Source organism: Eumetopias jubatus, unplaced genomic scaffold (assembly GCF_037043125.1).
Source record: "Eumetopias jubatus isolate StellerSeaLion01/CBP00866 unplaced genomic scaffold, mEumJub1_p1.0 scaffold_2, whole genome shotgun sequence".
In the NCBI taxonomy this organism is placed as follows: Eukaryota; Metazoa; Chordata; class Mammalia; order Carnivora; family Otariidae; genus Eumetopias; species Eumetopias jubatus.
Genome location: NW_028274808.1, coordinates 158,392,544 through 158,412,470, shown reverse-complemented (window position 1 = coordinate 158,412,470; position 19,927 = coordinate 158,392,544). Strand labels below are relative to the sequence as shown.

Genomic DNA, 19,927 nt, shown 5'->3' with positions numbered 1-19,927 from the left:
TGCTTAAAAATATCAAGTCCCTGTGACATATACATGAAGATAATAGGTTAAAAAAAATTCAGGCTTGGCTGAGTTTACTAGTTTCATCATTTTTTTTCCTGAAGATCCTGTGTCCATCGTCAGATGGTTTGGGGTTGTTTTCTGATTGGACTGTTTTTTTTTTTTAAAGATTTTATTTATTTATTTGAGAGAGAGAGAATGAGAGATAGAGAACACGAGAAGGAAGAGGGTCAGAGGGAGAAGCAGACTCCCTGCTGAGCAGGGAGCCCGATGTGGGACTCGATCCCGGGATTCCAGGATCATGACCTGAGCCGAAGGCAGTCGCTTAACCAACTGAGCCACCCAGGCGCCCCTGATTGGACTGTTTTTTAACTTCATTGGCTAATGGCTGAATTTGATTTACAGGTGTTAGTAAAAACACTACGCTATGTTATCTGTTACAAGCAGAATGAATTGGTGGGAAAATGCTGTATAAGTTAATTTATGTGTTACTGAGTTGTTTTTTAAGCCCCATGTATACTTAGGACTCAGAAAAAATGAATCACTGAATTGATCACCTTTATTGCATAGGAGAATCTTCCATAAAATGGTTGATTAGTTTAATCACGTATTTATTCAGTAAAACTGAGTAGACATCTCAAAGCTTTTAACCTAAATATTTGATTTAACTCCTCAGTATGGCTTTACAGTTGAAAAACAAACGAGGTATTGTTGAGGTACTGGTAAAATTAGAAGAGACTTTTATCCCTTTTCAACTTATGTATTTTCTTAAAATGTTCTAATGTTACCTGACACAGATCAAGAATTCCTTTTCTAAAGTTTAGAAAGGTAGGGTGATCAGAGCATTTTAGAGTTCCAGTAATAAGTTGCAGGAATGGCAGGGAATAGTAGGTGTGTACGTGAGTGAAATGGGTGAAGTGTATAACAGTTGTGAGTTCTGGGCACTAGAGAGTGCATCTGCACCTAAACTTGGGTATTTTAAACATGTTTAGAAACTACATAGCAAACAAAGTCCTCTAAAGCTGGATTTGGTACACACTGAGTTTTCAAATCCTGCTTTATGGCAAACTGTTAGGCACAGTTTCCTTAGGATTGCAGTAACTCAGAAAAAAATATTGATATTTTTAATCTCAGTGATCTTTGTCAAAAATACACCCGTTGATACTCTACTGTCTGTGTAGCATGAGCACTGCCTCCTCCTCCTTGTGCTTGTACTCACTATGGTTCCAGTCATGAGTTTCAAGTATAGTAAAGTTGAAAGGGCTTTGGAGTTAGAGACACAAACTGTCTTTATGACCTTGGACAGGTTACCTCACTTCATGAAACCCATTTCCAAAGGTTACATGAGATGATAAGGGCCCAGCATTACACCTAGTTCCTAGTAAATATTTCATTCCCTTATTTGCTGGTTCAAAACACATCAGGTCTAGGAACAAAGTTAAATTCCGTTCAACAGGTACATATTAAGTGCCCGCTCTGAATGAAGCACTGGATGTGAGATAAAGAAGACATAGTTTCTGTCCTTGTAGCCTTTAGTATTGTGCATGTATGTGCATGAGCTTGTGTGTGTGTGTGTGTGTGTGTGTGTGTGTGTGTGTGTGTGTGTCAGGAACAATGGAATGGTAAAAGGGAATTATTAACAATTACATATGAACATAAATATATCTGCATATTTATATCTATATAAGGTATGTTTAGAAAAGAGCTAGAATTCCTGCTTAAGAAGGCCAGTCAGTACTGTTGGAGAATTCATTCATTTTAGGTACCATGCTAGGCCACTGAAGGTGTGGTCAGACCAGATACCTACTGTGTCTCTTCATTGAGCTTACATTTTAGTGGTAAAGACATATATTAAACACCTAATCATGTTAATAACTTTATAAGCTCGTTTATAGTGTTAGTGAAAAAAGGATACAAGGTTTCAGAATGCTCTTAAGAATACAAAGAGGGAGATCTAAATTAGACTGAAGAGTCAGAAACTCCTGAGAGAAGGTGACATTTAAGCTGAAACCTAGACAGTAATGAAAATAGACTGTCAGATCTTTTTTGTTTTTTAATGTCCCAACTTTATTTATAACCAGACCCCCAGCTCCCACCCCATCCCAGGTCCTCAGCTTAGCACTGGATGAGCAGTGACACTTCTGCCAAGCCTTGAGCTCAGGAGCCCCTCTGGGCTTTTGCCCTAGCCTGCTGAATTTTGTCAGCCATAGGCAAACTCTGTGATTCCAGGGCAGGGGGATATAGTACAAAGCTCAGCTCTGCTTTGTTCCAGTGCTCAGTGACCACATCTGCAGGACTGTCAAATCTTTATTCACTGAGTACTCCTTTTCTAAAATCTATGCAAACCACCTCCTTTTTGGAAGATACTTTTATGTAGATATAATTAGGTTACAGATTTTCTTTTATAGCTATCTAAGCCTTAATTAAGTCCTCAAACCCTAATCTGCTTTTTTTTTAAGATTGTATTCATTTATTTGACAGAGAAAGACACAGTGAGAGAGGGAACACAAGCAGGGGGAGTGGGAAAGGGAGAAGCAGGCTTCCTGTGGAGCAGGTAGCCCAATGCGGGGCTTGATCCCAGGACCCTGGGACACTTAACGACTGAGCCACCTAGGCACCCCGTTAATCTGCTTTTGTCCTATAAAATATCTTATCCTTTAAGGCATCCAAATAACTGATCTCATCCATTATGCTTTGGTTTTGCTTGTTTAACCAAGATGATAACTTACTTCCAAGTGGCAGGTTAAGTTTACCTCACAGATATCAAGTCTACATTAGACATGGTTATGTGCACAGTAGATAATGAATAACATATATCAGGATGCTTTTGAATGTACCAGATTATCAGATTATCTCTTCCTGGGGCTTCTGCATTTAGTACTTTAATATTAAGGTACCTTACATCCCCTCGGGGTTGTGAGATCAAGCCCTGCCTCAAGCTTGTGCTGGCTGTGGAACCTGCTTAAGATTCTCCCTCTCCCCTGCTCGCTCGCTCACGCTTTAAAAAAAAACAAAACCTAGATCCCAAGTCTACATTTATCACTTTTATTTTCCACATTGTTGTGAAGATAGTGGATCTGTTGAATTGGACTAAAATAATAAGCATCATCCTGTTTTAGAAATGTTGGAAGTATTTGCTTATTGGGTGAACATCCTTAATGTATACTGCCTGGTAGAAATGTCTATATTTCTCTCATTGCAAAAATGGACTTCACATAGGTTGGGGCTGGGATGGTTGCGGAGGTTGGTGTGGCTGGGAAATTGATCTTAGATTCAGTCAGAAAACACTGAAGAGGGGGGTGGGGGGATGGGTTAGCCTGGTGATGGGTATTGAGGAGGGCACGTTCTGCATGGAGCACTGGGTGTTATGAACAAACAATGAATCATGGAACACTGCACCAAAAACTAATGATGTAATATATGGTGATTAACATAACAATAAAAAAATAAAAATAAAACATTAAGAAAAAAAAAGAAAACACTGAAGAATGTGCTAGGCTATAATAGTTACTTATACTGGGTGAGCAGGCACATACATATCCTCCTAGTCTCTTCCCTGGAGAGGGTTGTAAACTAGTGGTTCCCAACAATTAGCATGCGTAAGAACCACCTGGAGGGCTTGATAAACCGTGGTTACTGGCCCTTTGCCCACAGTTTCCGATTTAGTATGTCTGGGTTGGGCCCACCAACTTGCATGTGTAACAAGTTCCTACATGCTGCTGATGCTTCTGCTCTGGGGATTACACTTTAGTTACTGCCATTATAACTCCAGGAGAATGACAGTTGAAGTGTTTGACAGGATCTGATCAAGTGGTATTGGCAGCGGCCAGGGGTGTGGGGGGCTCCTTTTGGGCATTTGAAGGCCGGGAAATTTGCCCCAGTACTGCCTGCACTCTATCATCTGCTGCTCTCATTATGGATAAAAAAATTGTGTTCCTTTTGTCTGTTAACATTATTCAGTCACTGTCATTACCAACATCCTGTGACAACCATATGGTGATAATTATAACAATGATAACTTGTTTTTAAATTAATGTTTCAGGGTGATTACAACTCAGAAATTCATCTGATCACAAGAGAAAGAGATGAACTTCAGCGTATGCTGGAAAGATTTGAAAAACATATGGAGGACATACAGTCCAATGTTAAATTATTGACAGCAGAAAGAGATAAACTAAGTGTCTTATATAATGAAGTAAGAAATTTATTAAGCCAACAGATTATATAGAACAAGTTAAATATAAGGGAACCAGTATAAATCTTTTAAATTACTGTAATATATGGCCCTTGTTATATTCCTTCATAATTAGAGTTATCTAAGTATGGTAGTAGTTTCTGTTATTGTCCTGTTCCCAAAGCAGAGATTTCTATAATTTTTTCCATATTTATTCTTCCTCTCTTCTAGTTTTTCTCTGTGTTAAGTATGTTAGAGATAATCTCCTACTTCTAAAGCTACCTGAAACAGGTCTTAGCCTGACTCTAAGCCAAGTTTATCCTTGGGATTCAGACATGTTAGGAGTCTATCAAACAGTGGGGAGCACCCACGATTTGGAGATACTGGATATTAAGGACTTAGCCTGTAATTTGAGAAAACTCTAGGGAAACTGAGAATTGATACAGCTTGGCCCAGTTTCAAAGCCTCAGTTGTCAGAGAGCAAGGTGAATATGAACACAGCAAAGTGTCTAAATTTGTTCCATACCAATTTCCCATGAGGTTCTAATGCTACTTTGAGAGAGGGAGAAGGACATGTAAGTTAAAAGCTCAAGTTGAAAAAGCTGTTCTTACTTTTGGAGATTTTTCTTGGAATCTGCATTTGCAAATTGATTCATTTCTGGGCTTTCCCCACCACTGGCTTGGATTTCACCTTTCTTGGGTTTGCTTAGTTAATTACTAATATCCATCTGCTGTCTGGTTTCCAAAATTTTGTAGCTAGCATTTCCCCTCAATCTCCTTGTCTTTTGGGATTTTGTTGTTTTAATCATTTTACTCATTTTGTTGGGATTTGGGAAGAGAGCAAAGGTAGTATGTGTTTAGTTTACTTTTTTTCACCTTTGGAGCATATCCAATGTGTTTTTTATTTATCTTTTAATTCTTTAAGGCTCAGGAACAGTTATGTGCACTAAGACAAGAGTCTACCAAAACCACAGTCTCCCATAATATTGTGAGTCTTATGGAAAAAGAAAAAGAACTTGCATTATCTGACTTAAGAAGGATTATGTCAGAAAAAGAAGCTTTAAAAGAAAAGTTAAAAGTAAGTAATAAGATTGACTGATTTTTGAAAGCTAATTTATAGGGAAAAGGGAGGTCTTTATGTTTTCCTGTGAAGTGACTATTTAGGATGTACAGCTAGATCAGGAGGTTGGCAAACAGTGACACATGAACCAAATCTAGACCATTGTGTTTTTGTATGACCATGTGCTAAAAATGGTTTTTACATTTTGTCATTGAAAAAATAAAGGAGAGTATTTCATGACACATGAAAACTATGAAATTCAAATTGCATCTTTGGTCAGTGTTATTGGAATACCATGCTCATTTGTGGACTATAGTTTTCTTTGTGGCTTCTGTCGTGCTGCAGTGGCAGAATTGAGTATTTGCAGCAGAAAGTGGCCCACAAATCCTAAAATACTTATTATCTCGTTCTTTAGAGAAAATTACTGACCTCTGATCTCCATAGGAAGTTCCTTCCTCATGTGGAAAGACATTATCTTTTTTTTTTAAATGTAAAACAACTTGACTGAGTTATTCATATAACATTCAGTTCACCCATTTAAAGTGTACAATTCAGTGCTTTTTAGTATATTCACAGACCTGTTCAGCCTACCACCACAGTCAATTTTAGAGCATTTTCATTACCTCGAAAAGAAACCTTGAAACCCATTAGCAGCGATTCTCCATTTTACCCTGGCCTCCTCAGGCCTAGGCAACCACGAAGCTACTTTCTGTCTCTACAGATTTGCCTACTCTGAACATTTCATATAATTGAAACACTTAGTATATAGTTTTTTATCTCTTGGCTTCTCTCACTTTGCATAATGTTTTCAAGTTCATCCATGTAGTATGTATCAATACTTTATTCCTTTTTATTGTAGAATAATATTCCATTCTATGGATAGAAAACATTGTATTTTCATTTATGTGGTTTTTACTTTTTGACTGTTATGAAAAATGATGCTCTGAACATTCATGTACAACTTTTTGTTGATGTAGGTTTTCATTTATCTTGGGTATATACCTAGATTCATATGATAACCATAGCCATTTGAGCAACTGCCAGGCTATTTTCCAAATCAGCTGTACCATTTATATTCTCACCAGCAGTGTATAAGAGTTCTAAGTTCTCCACATCCTCACCAACACTTGTTATTATCTGTCTTCTTTGTTATCATCATGCTGGTGGGTATGAAGTAGTATCCACTGTGGTCTTGATTTGCATTTCCTTGATGGCTAATGACATCGGGTATCTATTCATGTACTTATTTGGCCATTTGTGTATCTTCTTTGGAGAAATGTCTATTCAGATCCTTTGCCCTTATTTACATTGGGTTATTGCCTCATTGTTACTAAACTGTAAGAGTATTTTATATATTCTTGATACAAGCTCCTTATCAGATACATGATTTACAAGTACTTTCCCCCATTCTGTGGGTTGCCTTTTCATTTTCTTAATGGAGTCCTTTAAAGCACAAGAGTTTTTAATTTTTATAAAGTCCAGTTTATGTATTTTTTTCTTTTGTTGCTTGTGCTTTTGGTGTGCTATTTAGCGGCAATATCTTATATTTTCTTTTATAATCTCCAAAAAAGTGTGTGAACGTACATAAAGCACTTAATAGTGCCTGGAACATTATAAGAACTCAACATTAGCTATTACTGTTACTATTATGAATTCGTAGTTTGCTTCCAATAAGTATTATTGAATTAATGCTTAGAAATTAGCAGTTCAAGTTAGGAATAAGAATATTTAAGCATTATAAGGGTAGTCTTTATGTCATACATTTTCAGTTGAAATTTTACCCCAGCAGAATATTTTTAATTGGGATCTTTTGGAATACTGCCCTGCAGAATGTGCTTTCTTATAAAAATAAGTGTTAAAATTAACCAAATGGAAAATTTCTGTGCAATATGGCAGCGTTTAGCACAAGCTACTGATTTATTCTTTTCCATATTTGTTGAAAGGACCAAGGACTGTAGAAACAGGATTTTAAAATGCAGTAGTACTGAAAGCTCAGAAAAAGTGAAATTCCTATTACCACAATCTTTCTAGATTGTAGAAGGCAAGATTTATGAGTTTACAGTAGGTCTTTTATTTAAAAACTAAATTAATCATCTCAGTCCTTAAGCCTCCTCTAGTAGTTTCCTGTTATTCAGCTATCTACCCAGTTGTCAAACCAGGCATTATCACTGCTCCTTTCTCCTGTAAAGCTCTTTTCTCTCAACTAATCACCAAGTCCTATATGTGCTACCTCTTAAATAATATTTAACACTTACTAAGCTCTTTTCATGTTGGGGGCTCTGTTGTAAGTGCTTTTTACATGGGTTATCTCAGTAAATCTTCACAATTACCTTTTCAGATAGCTAATGCTTACAGATGTGGTCTCTGAGTTACAGTTTAAATAATCTGCCCAAGATCATCTAACTGTGAAGTTGCATGGAGTCTGACTCCTGAGCTCACGATAGTTTCTCTCGACTCTGTGTACTTCTTTCTGTTCCCCTGCTGCCATCCCATTCTGGCCATTATTCTCTCCCAACTGCATTAGTGTATCAGCAGCCTCTCAAATCTGTATTTTACACTGAAGGCAGAGTCATCTTTCAGAGATATAAATCTGATCAGATTTAAAATCTATGAACCGGGGACGCCTTGGGTGGCTTAGTCGGTTGAGCATCTGCCTTTAGCTCAGGTCATGATCCCAAGGTCCTGGGATTGAGTCCCACATCAAGCTCCCTGCTCAGCAGGAAGCCTGCTTCTCCCTCTCCCTCTGCCTGCTGCTCCCCCTGCTTGTGCTCTCTCTCTCTGTCTCTGACAAATAAATAAATCTTAAAAAAAAAAAAAAATCTATGAACTGTTTTCAAAGACTTCAGTGATTGGCTTTTGCCTACTTCAATGTCTAGCTTCTTTTCCCCAAACTCATCTCCCCCATTTCCCACATCTTATTTTCTCAACTCCAAGCTTAATAGACTTTTTCTTACCCCCAGTTTTCTGCATAGGCTATTGAAAAATCTTTCACCACTTACAGTACTTTCACTTGGCTAATTCCTATACATCCTTTAGAGCCAGGTTAAACATCATTTCCTCACACAGGCAATGAACCCAAGACTCTAGATTCCCTTCAGTATGTTGCCATAAAGTTCATTTTTTCTAGCAGAATATTCATGGTTTTATTATGGTATCTTGTTTAAGGTTTGTCTTTTCTACTAGGCTTTAGTAACTGTGATGTCAGAGGCTTTATCCATTTTACTCACTGTGTATTCCTAACACCTTGCTGGGTGCTTGGTATGTAGTATGTACTCAATACTGGTTGAATGATTTAATAAAAAATGCATATAGCACAGTGACCCTTCCATCCAGATATATAATTCAAGTGTCCAGGTGTCTTTATTGATTTGTTTTTAATGAATAACATGGATAGAAGTATGAATCTGCACTAGAAAAATTCTCAGGGAATACCAGCTTATATCATTTGTTCTACACTTAGCATCAGCAAGAGTTGGATAAGGTAACCTAACCAAAGAAATAGTGCTTGTGTTTACACTGTTGACCAGCCTATTCTTGAAATTCTGATCTCTTGCATGGCCCTGTAGTAGTCTTTCCTGTGTCTTTGTGACCTCATTTCTTCTTTGCCCTCTGCTCCTCTCACACCTCTCATGAGGGCGTACTCCTGATCAGACTTAACCTGCTGCTTTTTCCTTTTATACTTGTACTAATGGATTGACCTGTATAAATCTTTAAAAACATATCCATGCCATTCTGTGTCTTCTATTACAATCGCACATGGAAGTTGTATATAAAGGATAAGAAATTCTTGTCCCCCTTTTTTTTCAACCAAAAGCATCATTATCATGAAATGTCTAATGATTTTCTTTCTAAAACATTTCCATGTTATTAAAAAGACAAATAGAATAGTCCTGTAGACTTGTGTTGCTTACTTTGCTAATTTTTGTTTTGTTATCTGCTGTGAATAAACATCTTCCATAAAATTCTTTTTCAGAATCTCCAGGAAATGAGTATTTTTGAAAAATCAAAATTAGAGAAAACTATTGAACATTTGACATGTATTAACCATCAGGTAATTTATCAAACTGGATTTGGGGTAAATTATGTTATATGAATTTCAATTATAGTTTCAATATGCTCTGTGTTTTTAAAATTACAAAATAGTATGCTAGATGCTGGTTAGGAGTATATACTCTGAAGGCCGACTACATGGGTTCATATCCTTCTCTGTCACCTATTACCTGTAGACAGGCTACTCAAACTTCCTATCTCTTGGTTTCTTTATTTGTAAAATGGAATGGTGGTAGTACTTCTAAAGTTTCTGTCACGATTAAACAAGTTAATACATGTCAAGAACTTGGAAGAGTCGCTGGCATGTTGTAGGCACTCAGTAGGTGTTATGATTATTGTTGTTTTGTTCTTGTTAAAAAATCATAATATAGACATAGCGGAAAAAATGAAATTCATTTTCATTCCTTATTGCTCTCTCTAGAGATAGAATTTTTTAATCAAACTGTTACATGTTCTGAATCCTTTTTTTTTCTTGGTGTTTCAGTTTGGCTAGTTTCCTTTACTATGTCTTCACTGCTTTTATTTACCACGTCTACAAATACTATCATCTATTTCTATCAACTTTGAGTCAGTTGATTTTTTTTTTTTTTCCTCCTCATCATGGGTTATATTTTCCTGATTCTCTGCATGCCTGGTAATTTTAGGTGTCAGACATTGTGAATTTTATCTTCTTGGTTGCTGGATGGCTTGTATCTCTATAATACTCTTGAGGTTTGTTCTGGGATACAGTTAAGTCAGATGGAAGTAGCTTGAGCCCTTTCAGTTTTGCTTTTAAGCTTCATTAGGTGGGACCAGAGTAACATTTAGTCCTGGACTAATTTTGTTTCATTACTGGGACAAAACTGTTTTGAGTATGCTATCTATTGCCCTATGAATTATGAGGTTTTCAAATGACTGATGGGAACAAGAATTACTCCTGGCCTACATGATCCCTGAGTATTATTCCCTTTAACTTTTTTTTTTTTCCCTTTAACTTTTTGATGGTTCTTTCTCTGGCCTTGGGTAACTTCCTCTGTACTGAGCTCTGCTCAGCTGAACACTAAAGGGGCACCTTTTATAGATCTCTGGAGCTCTGTCTGTGTAGCTCTCCTCCAGTATCTGCTCTGCAAACCCTAACTGCCTTGGCCTCCCTTGACTCTCAGTCGTGTCTTCTGAACTTAGGGGAACCGCCAGGCTTCACCTGAGTTCCTTTCCCTGTGCCACAGCCTAGAAATTCTTGAAGCAGTAAGCTAGAGCAATCGTAGGGCTCATCTCATTTATTTCTTGTCCCTCACGGGTCACTGTCCATCACTACCTGATGCTCAGTGTCTTGAAAACCATTGTTTTATGTATCTTGTCCAATTTTTAATTATTTCAGGTAGAACAGTCCAGCTTGCCCAGAAGCTGAAAATGAGAATTAATGAACTGAAAAATATAAAAAATATATCTAAAGTACTAGAAGTCATTGGAAAGAGACTAGGATACAGAAAATGTAAAATAAGTTAAAGCCTTAGAGAATAAAGTGAGAAAGTCTAACATATATTAGTCAAAATTCCAGGAGAATGTAATAGAATGTGTGAGAGAGGCAGTATTTGAAAAGATAATGACTGATAATTTTCTAGGTCTTATAAAAAGACAGGAGTTCTCAGATTCAAAATGCACAATGAATGCTGGACATGTAACAGATCCTAAAGAAGAGAAAAAAAAAGAAAAATCCAAACCATTTACTACAGATAAGCAATGTAAGATACTTATGTATGAATTTGCTGGATCTTAATAGAAAATATAATACAACCTTATTGAAAGACAATAAAGAAGACCTAAATAAGTGAAGAGATATAACAGGTTTATAAAAAAGGTGACAGACATGTTTATAAAAAGAATATAAATTCTCCCCAAAGTGATCTGTAGAATTGATGTAGTTCCAGTTGAAATTCCAAGATGGTGTGTGTGTGTGTGTGTGTGTGTGTGTGTGTGTGTGTGTGTGTGTGTGTGTAAATTAACAATGAGGATTTTATTTATTTTATTTATTTTATTTATTTATTTTCTTAAAGATTTTATATATTTATTTGACAGAGACAGCGAGAGAGGGAATACAAGCAGGAGGTGCGGGAGAGGGAGAAGCAGGCTTCCCGCTGAGCAGGGAGCCTGATGCAGGCTCTGGGAACCCAGGACCCTGGGATCATGACCCGAGCCGAAGGCAGATGCTTAACGACTGAGCCACCCAGGTGCCCCTAACAATGGATTTTAAATTTTACATGGAAACAGAGCTAAGAATCACGAAGAAATTTTAAAGAAGAGCATGGTGTGGAACTTAGCCTACCAGTATGAAAGCTTTAGAGTTAGTAATTAATATAGAGGGGTAGTTCACAAGGATTAAAGGAAAATGATAAAATCCAGTAGAGAGCAAACCCACAAAACCACAAATATATGGGAACTTGTTCTATCAAGGACTCAGATCAATGGGAAAAGAAAGGATTATTCAGTAATTATTTCTGGGACAATTGGTTATTCATGTGTATGTATGTGAGTGTATATATATATATACACGCACACATATATATATGTGTATGTCTGTATTAAGAAGGAATTGCATCCTACTTCAAATATACCATACCCAAAAATAGTTGCAACCTTGAATGTTCAAGAAATAGCTACAATTTTTTAAAGAAAATACAGGAGATGGGGCGCCTGGGTGGCTCAGTGGTTAAAGGTCCACTGTTGATCTCAGCTCAAGTCTTGATCTCAGGTCGTGTGTTCACACCCCATATTGAGCTCCGTGTCCAGCAGGAGAAAATCTTTTTGACCTTGGAGAAATAATAATAATAGCAATTTGTATAGCATTTACTTTGTGTCAGGCACTTTCTCAACATTTTATATAATTTTAATTCTGATAACAATAGTATAAAGTAAAGGCTAATATTATCCTTATTTCATACATACATAAACTGAGGCGGAGAGGGAGGGGGGAGCAATTTGCCTAACATCACACAGCAAGTGTCTGTTGCCAGAATGTAAGCTCCTAAACACAAATGAAAGAAAACAGATAAATAGGACTATATTGACAAGAACTTCTTTGTTCATCAAATAGCCGTAAGTTGAAAAAACAGGCCACTGACAGGATTTGCTATACATTTAACCTAAAAAAAAACTTACGGAAGATATGAATTGACACTTCATGGCAGAAGAAATTACAAATGGCTAATAAACATAAAAAGGTGTTCTACATCAGTAATAGAGGAAATACAAATTAAAATCATAGTAAAATGTGAAAAACATTTCACATCCATCAGGGTATCAGAAATTAAAAAGTTAGCCTGGCTGGCTCAGTCAGTAGAGCATGTGACTCTTGATCTCAGGGTTGTAGGTTCAAGCCCCATGTTGGGTGTACAGATTACTTTAAAAAAAATTAAAAGAAATTAACAAGTTATAACACATAAATTTAGCAAATACATGTAGGGTCAGGGAATGCAAACTGGTACCTGTTTGGAGGATAATTTGGCATTGCCTAGCGAAGGCATATTCTGTGAGCCAGCAAATCCATTTCTAGGTAAGAACCCTGGTTGGAAGTCAGCAAACTGTTGCCCCCAGACCAAATCTGGCCTTTAGTTTATCTTTGTAATAAAGTTTTTATTGGAACACAACCATGTTCATTTGTTACACATTGCCCGTGGCTGTTTTTATGTTACCACGGAGTGGTGGCAGCAGACCACAGGGCTCACAAAGCCTAAAATACTTAACTCCCTGGTAGAAAACAAGAAACAATTTTGATGTCAGTTATGAGGAAAATAGAGAAATAGTGGTAATAATTCATACAGTGAAGTATTACAGAGCAGTGAAAATGAGTGAGCAGTAGCTGCAAACATCAGTGTGCTTGAATCTTACAAATACAGTGTCAAAGAACATGCAGTATGATTCTACTTGTGTAGAGTTCAAAAATATACAGACCTATATATTATTTAGGGATTCATACGGATATGGTACACTAACAAAAAAGTAAGAAATGAGAAACACGAGACTCATGGTAGTGGTTATTGTGGCAGGGTTTGGGGGATGTAATTGGTGATTGGAGACTGCTCACAAGTAGTTTCATGGTTCAGGTTATAGGTAATATTTTTAAGCCAGGTAACTTTTGTTGTTCTTTATACTATACATATATTCTTGTTTGTACAAGGTATACCCAAGGAATTTTAGAAGATTTTTAATGCAAAAAACACCCAGTTTCATTTCCCACCTCTTTATTCCCGAAACTACTACCCACAATTCTAATTCCTCCCTGTTTCTAAATAATGTGCTTCTAACTGCTTAATCTTACTTGTCTTACTTTATCGATTCAAGATTATTTGAGTATCTGATGTTAGATGATGACTTGGCACCCTTCCCTTTTTCTTCCTCCATTACTTCAAACATAGTTTTATTACATATTATACTTACTTTAGTAGTAACTGTTTATATTATTATGACTTCTGGCCCATGGGTCAGCCAAATGAGATAGTACTACTCTTGCCTTTTCTCTTACAGATCTTTTTCCTGGAAGTAATAATTGCTTTTGTTTTGTTTCATTTTATTTTTTGTTACTTTTCTGTTTTCATTAAACCCGTTGCTAATTTTTGTCAAGAACCCCAATATCTCTACCACATGCTCAAACCTATCAGTTCTGTTGTTTCCCACTGAAGACTTCCTTTCTTGAGCTTTCCATCATCTTGCTCCATTGTGGACTCTGTCCTCCTCTTAAGAATTTCTCTGTCCCCCTCTCCTATATTGAATCTCGTGTTTTCTTTCCTTCATTCTGGTGTAGCACCTTCTCCAGTGGTTTCCTGGAAAAAAGTACATGGGAGGAGATTTTTTTTGTTATACTACATGTCTGAAAATGTCTTTATTCAGATTTCATAATTGATTTATGATTTGGCTTGGTATAGGGAAATCTAGATTAGAAAATTATTTTCCCTAAAAATTTTGAATACTGTCTTCCATTGTCTCTTAACTTTCTTTGAGAAGTCTGATGCTATTCTATATACTAGTCCTTTGTACATGTTTTTATTTCTGAAAACTTTTATAATTTCCTCCTTGTTTTCAATTTCTTGGGTAATTTACTGTACTATTCTATTTTCTTTCTCTGGAACTCTTTTTTTTTTTTTTTTTTTTAAGTAAGCTCTACACTCAGCATGGGGCTTGAATTCATGACCCCGAGATCAAGAGTCAAATGCTCTACCTACTGAGCCAGCCAGGCACCCTTCTGGAACTTTTATTAGTTGGTTTTGGACCTCCTAAAGAGATCTAAGGTTCTTATCCTTTCTCCTTTATTTTCTCTTTGACTTTTTGTTCTTTCTGGGAGATTTCTTTAACTTTATCTTCTAACTCTTCTATTGATTTATTTTAAAATTTAGTTATATTTTTGGTTTCCAGGAGAATTTTCTAGAAAGAGGTAGGAGCTCTCTGGGGTGTGATGCTCCCAGTATAGATTTTCAGCCAGTCTCCTTGTTCTGTTCTTGACCCCAGCCCACCACCTGGTGCCTTCATGTGTTTAGTTTCTTCAAGGCAGATCAGCTAGTTGCTAACTGTGGTTACTTTACATCAATGTTCCTCAACTGGGGTCAGTTCTGCCTCCTAGGAGATATTTGGCAATACCTGGAGAATTTGCGGTTGACACAACTAGGGGAAAAAGTGCTTTTCATACCTAGAAATTCTACTAGAGGGTCTTGCCTACTCAAGAGACTGGGATGCTGCTAAACATCCTACAGTGCACAATGCACAGGTCAGCCTCCCAGAGCAAAGGATTATCTGGTCCCAAATATCAGTAGTTCCTAGGTTCAGAAGTTTTGCTTTAGATTGTATCTTTCCATTCTGCATCCTTATTCTATCTACTCTTTGTCTTCCACAAGTTATTGACATCACTTATCCACTGTTGTTTTCTTTCTTGTTTTCTATGTCCTTATGAGTGTGTAACTTTCTATTCCTTTACTGTCATTTCAAGTGGGAGGGAAGATCAAATGTGTATAGTCAGTCTACAGTTTTAACTGGAAGACTTCTATTTAACACAAATTTTTTTTTTTTTAAGATTTATTTATTTATTTGACAGAGAGAGACACAGCGAGAGAGGGAACACAAGCAGAGGGGAGTGGGAGAGGGAGAAGCAGGCTTCCCGCCAAGCAGGGAGCCCGATGTGGGGCTCGATCCCAGGACTCTGGGATCATGACCTGAGCCGAAGGCAGACACTTAACGACTGAGCCATCCAGGCGCCCCACAAATATTTCTTGATTTTGAGTTGTACATACATATCATTATTCCATTTAGAATTTATTTTTGTATATAAAATAAAATAGAGATCTTTTTTTTCTTCAGTGAGTGGCTGTCCCAACTCTGTTTTTAAAGAGTTTTTTCTTTTCCTACATCCCTTAAAATTCTACCTTTTCTAAATTTACATCTGTGTACTTGTATTTGCTCATTCATTTGAAATCCACACTGTTTAATAGTAGCTTGTAAATTATTCTGATATTTCATAAATCCCCCACAATTTTTCCTGTTTTCTTAACTTTTTTTCCTAAATGAATTTTAGAATGAATTCTGAGCCACCTTCCTTATTTAAAAAAGGTTCTGTTAGGATTCTTACTGAAATTTCATTGGATTTACGATTATTTCAGGAACTTTTAATGCATTTCCAGTATTGTGTTTCCATTCAGAAACGTGTTATGTCTTTACATTAAATCAGGTTGTGTTTTATGTCTTTCAGGAAAATTTTTGTTTCTTCATCTAAATCTTACCCATTTTTTGTTTGGGTTACAGTATTTTCTGCTCTGATTTTTCTTTAATTTAGTCCTATGTACTTACTGTTTTTTAGAAATTCCTCACAATGTTTGCTCTGTTGACTAATTGTTTCCCTTCCTTTTTTCACTGCTGTTATGGATATATTCTTTTCTTCCTTTCTTGTTTTTTTTTTATTTTGTATCCTTTTTTTTTCATTTCCCTGATACTGGTAAGGAGGAATAAATGTGTATGCCCATTCTGACATCTAGAACCTACACTGTACACATGACTTTTAAAGTATTGTTAAATATAATTTATTTCCTTAGTTTTTCTCTAGAAATATTAGAGTGCTGAAGGAAGACAAAACTGAGACATCTATTAATTTTTTTAATTTAAATTGTAGCTTGAAGGTGAAAAATGTGATTTAAAGTCTAAAGTGTTAATAATGAAAGAAACAGTAGAGTCATTAGAGAGCAAAGCAAAACTCCAAGCTCAAAAACTTAGCCATGTGGCTGGTGACTCATCTCATCGGAAGACAGAGATGAACTCGCTTAGGTAAGTTTATTGAAACTTTTGTTATTTCACTTCTGGGAACAAATTAGTTGCTATGTGAGGTTCTTAGTGATGGCATTTTGGATTAGGCCTTTAAACAGTGAAAGTTGGCCTTGCAGCAGAATCACCTGTGGAGATTTTGAAAAGTATGACTTTAAGGGCAAGTCTCTGGAGGTTCTTATTCACTGAGCAAACCTGGGTAGGTGTTGAGTATCTCTATTTTTAAAGACTCTCATAGACTGATATATTGCAGACAAGTTTTTGTACCTACTTCCTTCAGAAATTCCCCTTAGGTACTTCGGATTATTTATACTCCCTACTGTAGGATTGCTGAAAATTACAGAATTCTTTGCTTGTCATTGTCCTTTCTCATTCTCTCTCTTTTTTTTTAAGAGAAGTAAGCCTTTATTTCCTTGTCTCACAAATAAACTTGCCTTTTGGTGTTAGTCAAAGAGAGCAAATCCCATATCCTCGTCCAAGTCCTCCGACTCCTCCTTTGCTTCAGCCTTGGCTGGGGCCGCAGCAGCAGCAGGTGCAGAAGTGGGGGCAGCAGCCACAAACGCAGATGGATCAGCCGAGAAGGCCTTGACCTTTCCAGCAAGTGGGAAGGTGTAATCAGTCTCTGCAGACAAAGCCAGGACCAGCTTATATCCATTGATGATAGAATGGGGCACTGATGCAACAGTTGGGTAACCTATCTGCAAACATACGCTGACAACACTGCGGACACCCTCCAGGAAGCAAGAATGCAGAGTCTCCTCTGTGATGTCAAGCACTTCAGAGTTGTAGATGCTGCCATTGTCACACACCTGCTGGATGACCAGCCCAAAGGGGAAGGGGGAGATGTTCAGCATGTTCAGCAGTGTGGCTTCGCTGGCTCCCACTTTGTCTCCGGTCTTAATCAGCTACACATCACTCAAGATTTCAGTGGTGCCTCTGTAGATTTTAGTGGTGATGCCTAAAGCCTGAAAGAAGGAAGTCTTCTCGGGCCCCAGACCAGTGTTCTGGGCTGGCACAGTGACTTCACAGGGGCTATGGCACCAGCATGGGCGGCAGCTGGCACCTTATTGGCCAGCAACGTGTCCCTGATCTCAGTGAGGTCCTCCTTGGTGAACACAAAGCCCACATTCCCCCGGATATGAGGCAGCAGTTTCTCCAGAACTGGGTTGTTCTCCAGATGCCCTCGGATGGCCTTGCACATCATGGTGTTCTTGCCCATCAGCACAACAGCCTTCCTGCGGAGGGACATGCGGATCTGCTGTATCTGCTTTGAACCCACATTGTCTGCTCCCACAGTGAAGCATTTCAGATAATCATCCAAAAGTTGGATGATCTTAAGGAAGTAGTTGGACTTCCAGGTCGCCCTGTCTTCCCTGGGCATCCGGCGGTGCGTCAGGGATTGCCGCGATGTCACTCTCACAAGGACGCCTGGAGAGAAGGCGGCGGTCCTTTCTCTTTTAAAAAATGTAAAATCAGAATATGCATATACAGAGTCTAAAAAGGTGATGTGTCTGAAAGGTAAAAAGGTCAGTATGGAAAAATACGCTGTATCTACAGGTTAGAGTCAGGTTATGAAGAATATGGTATAACCAAGAGTGTCTGGATTTTACCTTATAAATATGGAGAACAAATTTTTAACCAAAGAGGTAATGTTATTAACATGCCTTTTAGGATGAACTCTGGCAGAAATTGGGAAGATGGATTTGGAGTCTTAGGAGACTGATGGCAAACGATGGAGACCATGTGTCTGGACTATAAACAGTGACAGTGAACTTGAACAGAGGCTAGATTTAGGAAACATTTCTTCATAAAATCGAAAGGATGATTGGATGATTTATATGAGAATGAAAGAAAGATACAGAATGCAGAAAGTGTTTGCCTTAGGAGACTGGGTTGTTGGTTAGTCATTAGTAAATTTAAAATACAGAACATTGAAAGAAACAAAAATTCAACAGTTTTTTTTCTGGACTGGGTAGCTGCAATAAGTAAAAAGACTTATGATCAGAAGATCACTGAAGAATTAGAAGAGATATTCCTCTCTAAATTACATTTGCAGTAAAGATCAGGAAAAGATTTTCAGATGCCAACATGACATTGCATATGTGAATGTAAATCAGTCATGAAATCATAACAACTTGAGATCAGAAAGGATTGTAGTAATGATGATTAGAAAGAAAATTGGAAAAAAAAAATAGATTAATAGGGACACCTGGGTGGCTCAGTCAGCTAAGCATCTGCCTTCAGCTCAGGTCATGATCCATGGCTCCCAGGACTGAGTCCTGCGTGGGCTCCCTCTTGAAACAGAGAGGCCGCTTCTCCCTCTCCCTCTGCCCCCTCCCTTGTCCGTGCCCTCTTGTGCTTGCATGTGCACAAGCGCTTTCTCTCTCTCTCAAATAGATAGAATCTTTAAAAAAAAAAAAAAAGAAGATTGATAAATTAGAACTGAAAGTGTAAGTGAACAGTAGAATGGATATTTCTGAAAACCGAGTTAGTGAAATAGAAAAACAAGCTCAAGAAATTCATCTAGAATTCAGAACCAGGAAGAATAAAAAGAAATCATGAGAGAAAAGACACAGATCTAATATACAAATACTGAGAATTGCAAAATATATAGTAAAATAAATAGTAGGATTGAAAATCCAAGGAATAATTAGGAAAAGAAAGGCCTGAATTTGTTCATAAGGGGGTCTGTGATTATCAAACAAATTTAATGAAATAAGATCAAGAGCTCATTGTGTCTGATTAATTAAGGAATACTATTTTAGGGACTCATATAGGGTATCTCTAATTTTTGCTCTTTTGCTGCTCTGACTCCAAGTCTTGATAAGTTAGACATTAGGAGGAACTAAGGTGAAAGCTTCATTTTTACTTTTTTCTTTTTTCTTTTTGTGAGAGCTACATACATCCTCTGGAAAGCTAGCTGAATGGACCAGCCTCTCTTCTTCTGGTTCATGCCTATCCTCAGCTCCAAAGTATAGATACTATGATATGTTTCTGTCACCCAGAATTACTAGTCTACCTGTTTCCCTGTTGTGTTGAGCTGACTGGGTCTGCATTTAATCCATTTTGCTTTCTCCTTCAGACTGTAGCCGCAACTCTCCTTTCCTCACAGAAGGCCCTTCTCAGTCTTATAAGGCAGAGCTTTCAGTGCCCTTTCTTGGATCCCCTAGCCTACAGCTCCTTTCACATTTTCTGTTATAATGTCCTTTCCTCTTGTGAGCTCAATGTGCTACTTCCCTCATAGACAGTGTGTTATAGGAAGGGACTGTGAAGACTTTACTGTCTACCTTGTACCACCTGGGGAAATTGCATGGTTCCATAACTTTATTTTGCTCTGACAGAAAAAACTGACTTGTCTCTGAGGAATG

At 37.5% G+C, this 19,927-nt stretch overlaps 1 protein-coding gene and 1 pseudogene across 1 annotated transcript in view; one reads left to right on the top strand and one right to left on the bottom strand.

Annotated features, from left to right (window-relative positions):
- The window catches only part of CEP135 (centrosomal protein 135), a 73,166-nt gene that overhangs the window by 28,234 nt on the left and 25,005 nt on the right, over nucleotides 1-19,927 (top strand). Inside the window, exons 12-15 of the mRNA XM_028100749.2 lie at nucleotides 4,043-4,195; nucleotides 5,100-5,252; nucleotides 9,208-9,285; nucleotides 16,411-16,562. Coding sequence (XP_027956550.2) covers nucleotides 4,043-4,195; nucleotides 5,100-5,252; nucleotides 9,208-9,285; nucleotides 16,411-16,562 — 536 coding nt within the window. The remainder of the gene's footprint in view (nucleotides 1-4,042; nucleotides 4,196-5,099; nucleotides 5,253-9,207; nucleotides 9,286-16,410; nucleotides 16,563-19,927) is intronic.
- LOC114206839 (large ribosomal subunit protein uL10 pseudogene) lies at nucleotides 17,003-17,957 on the bottom strand (annotated as a pseudogene).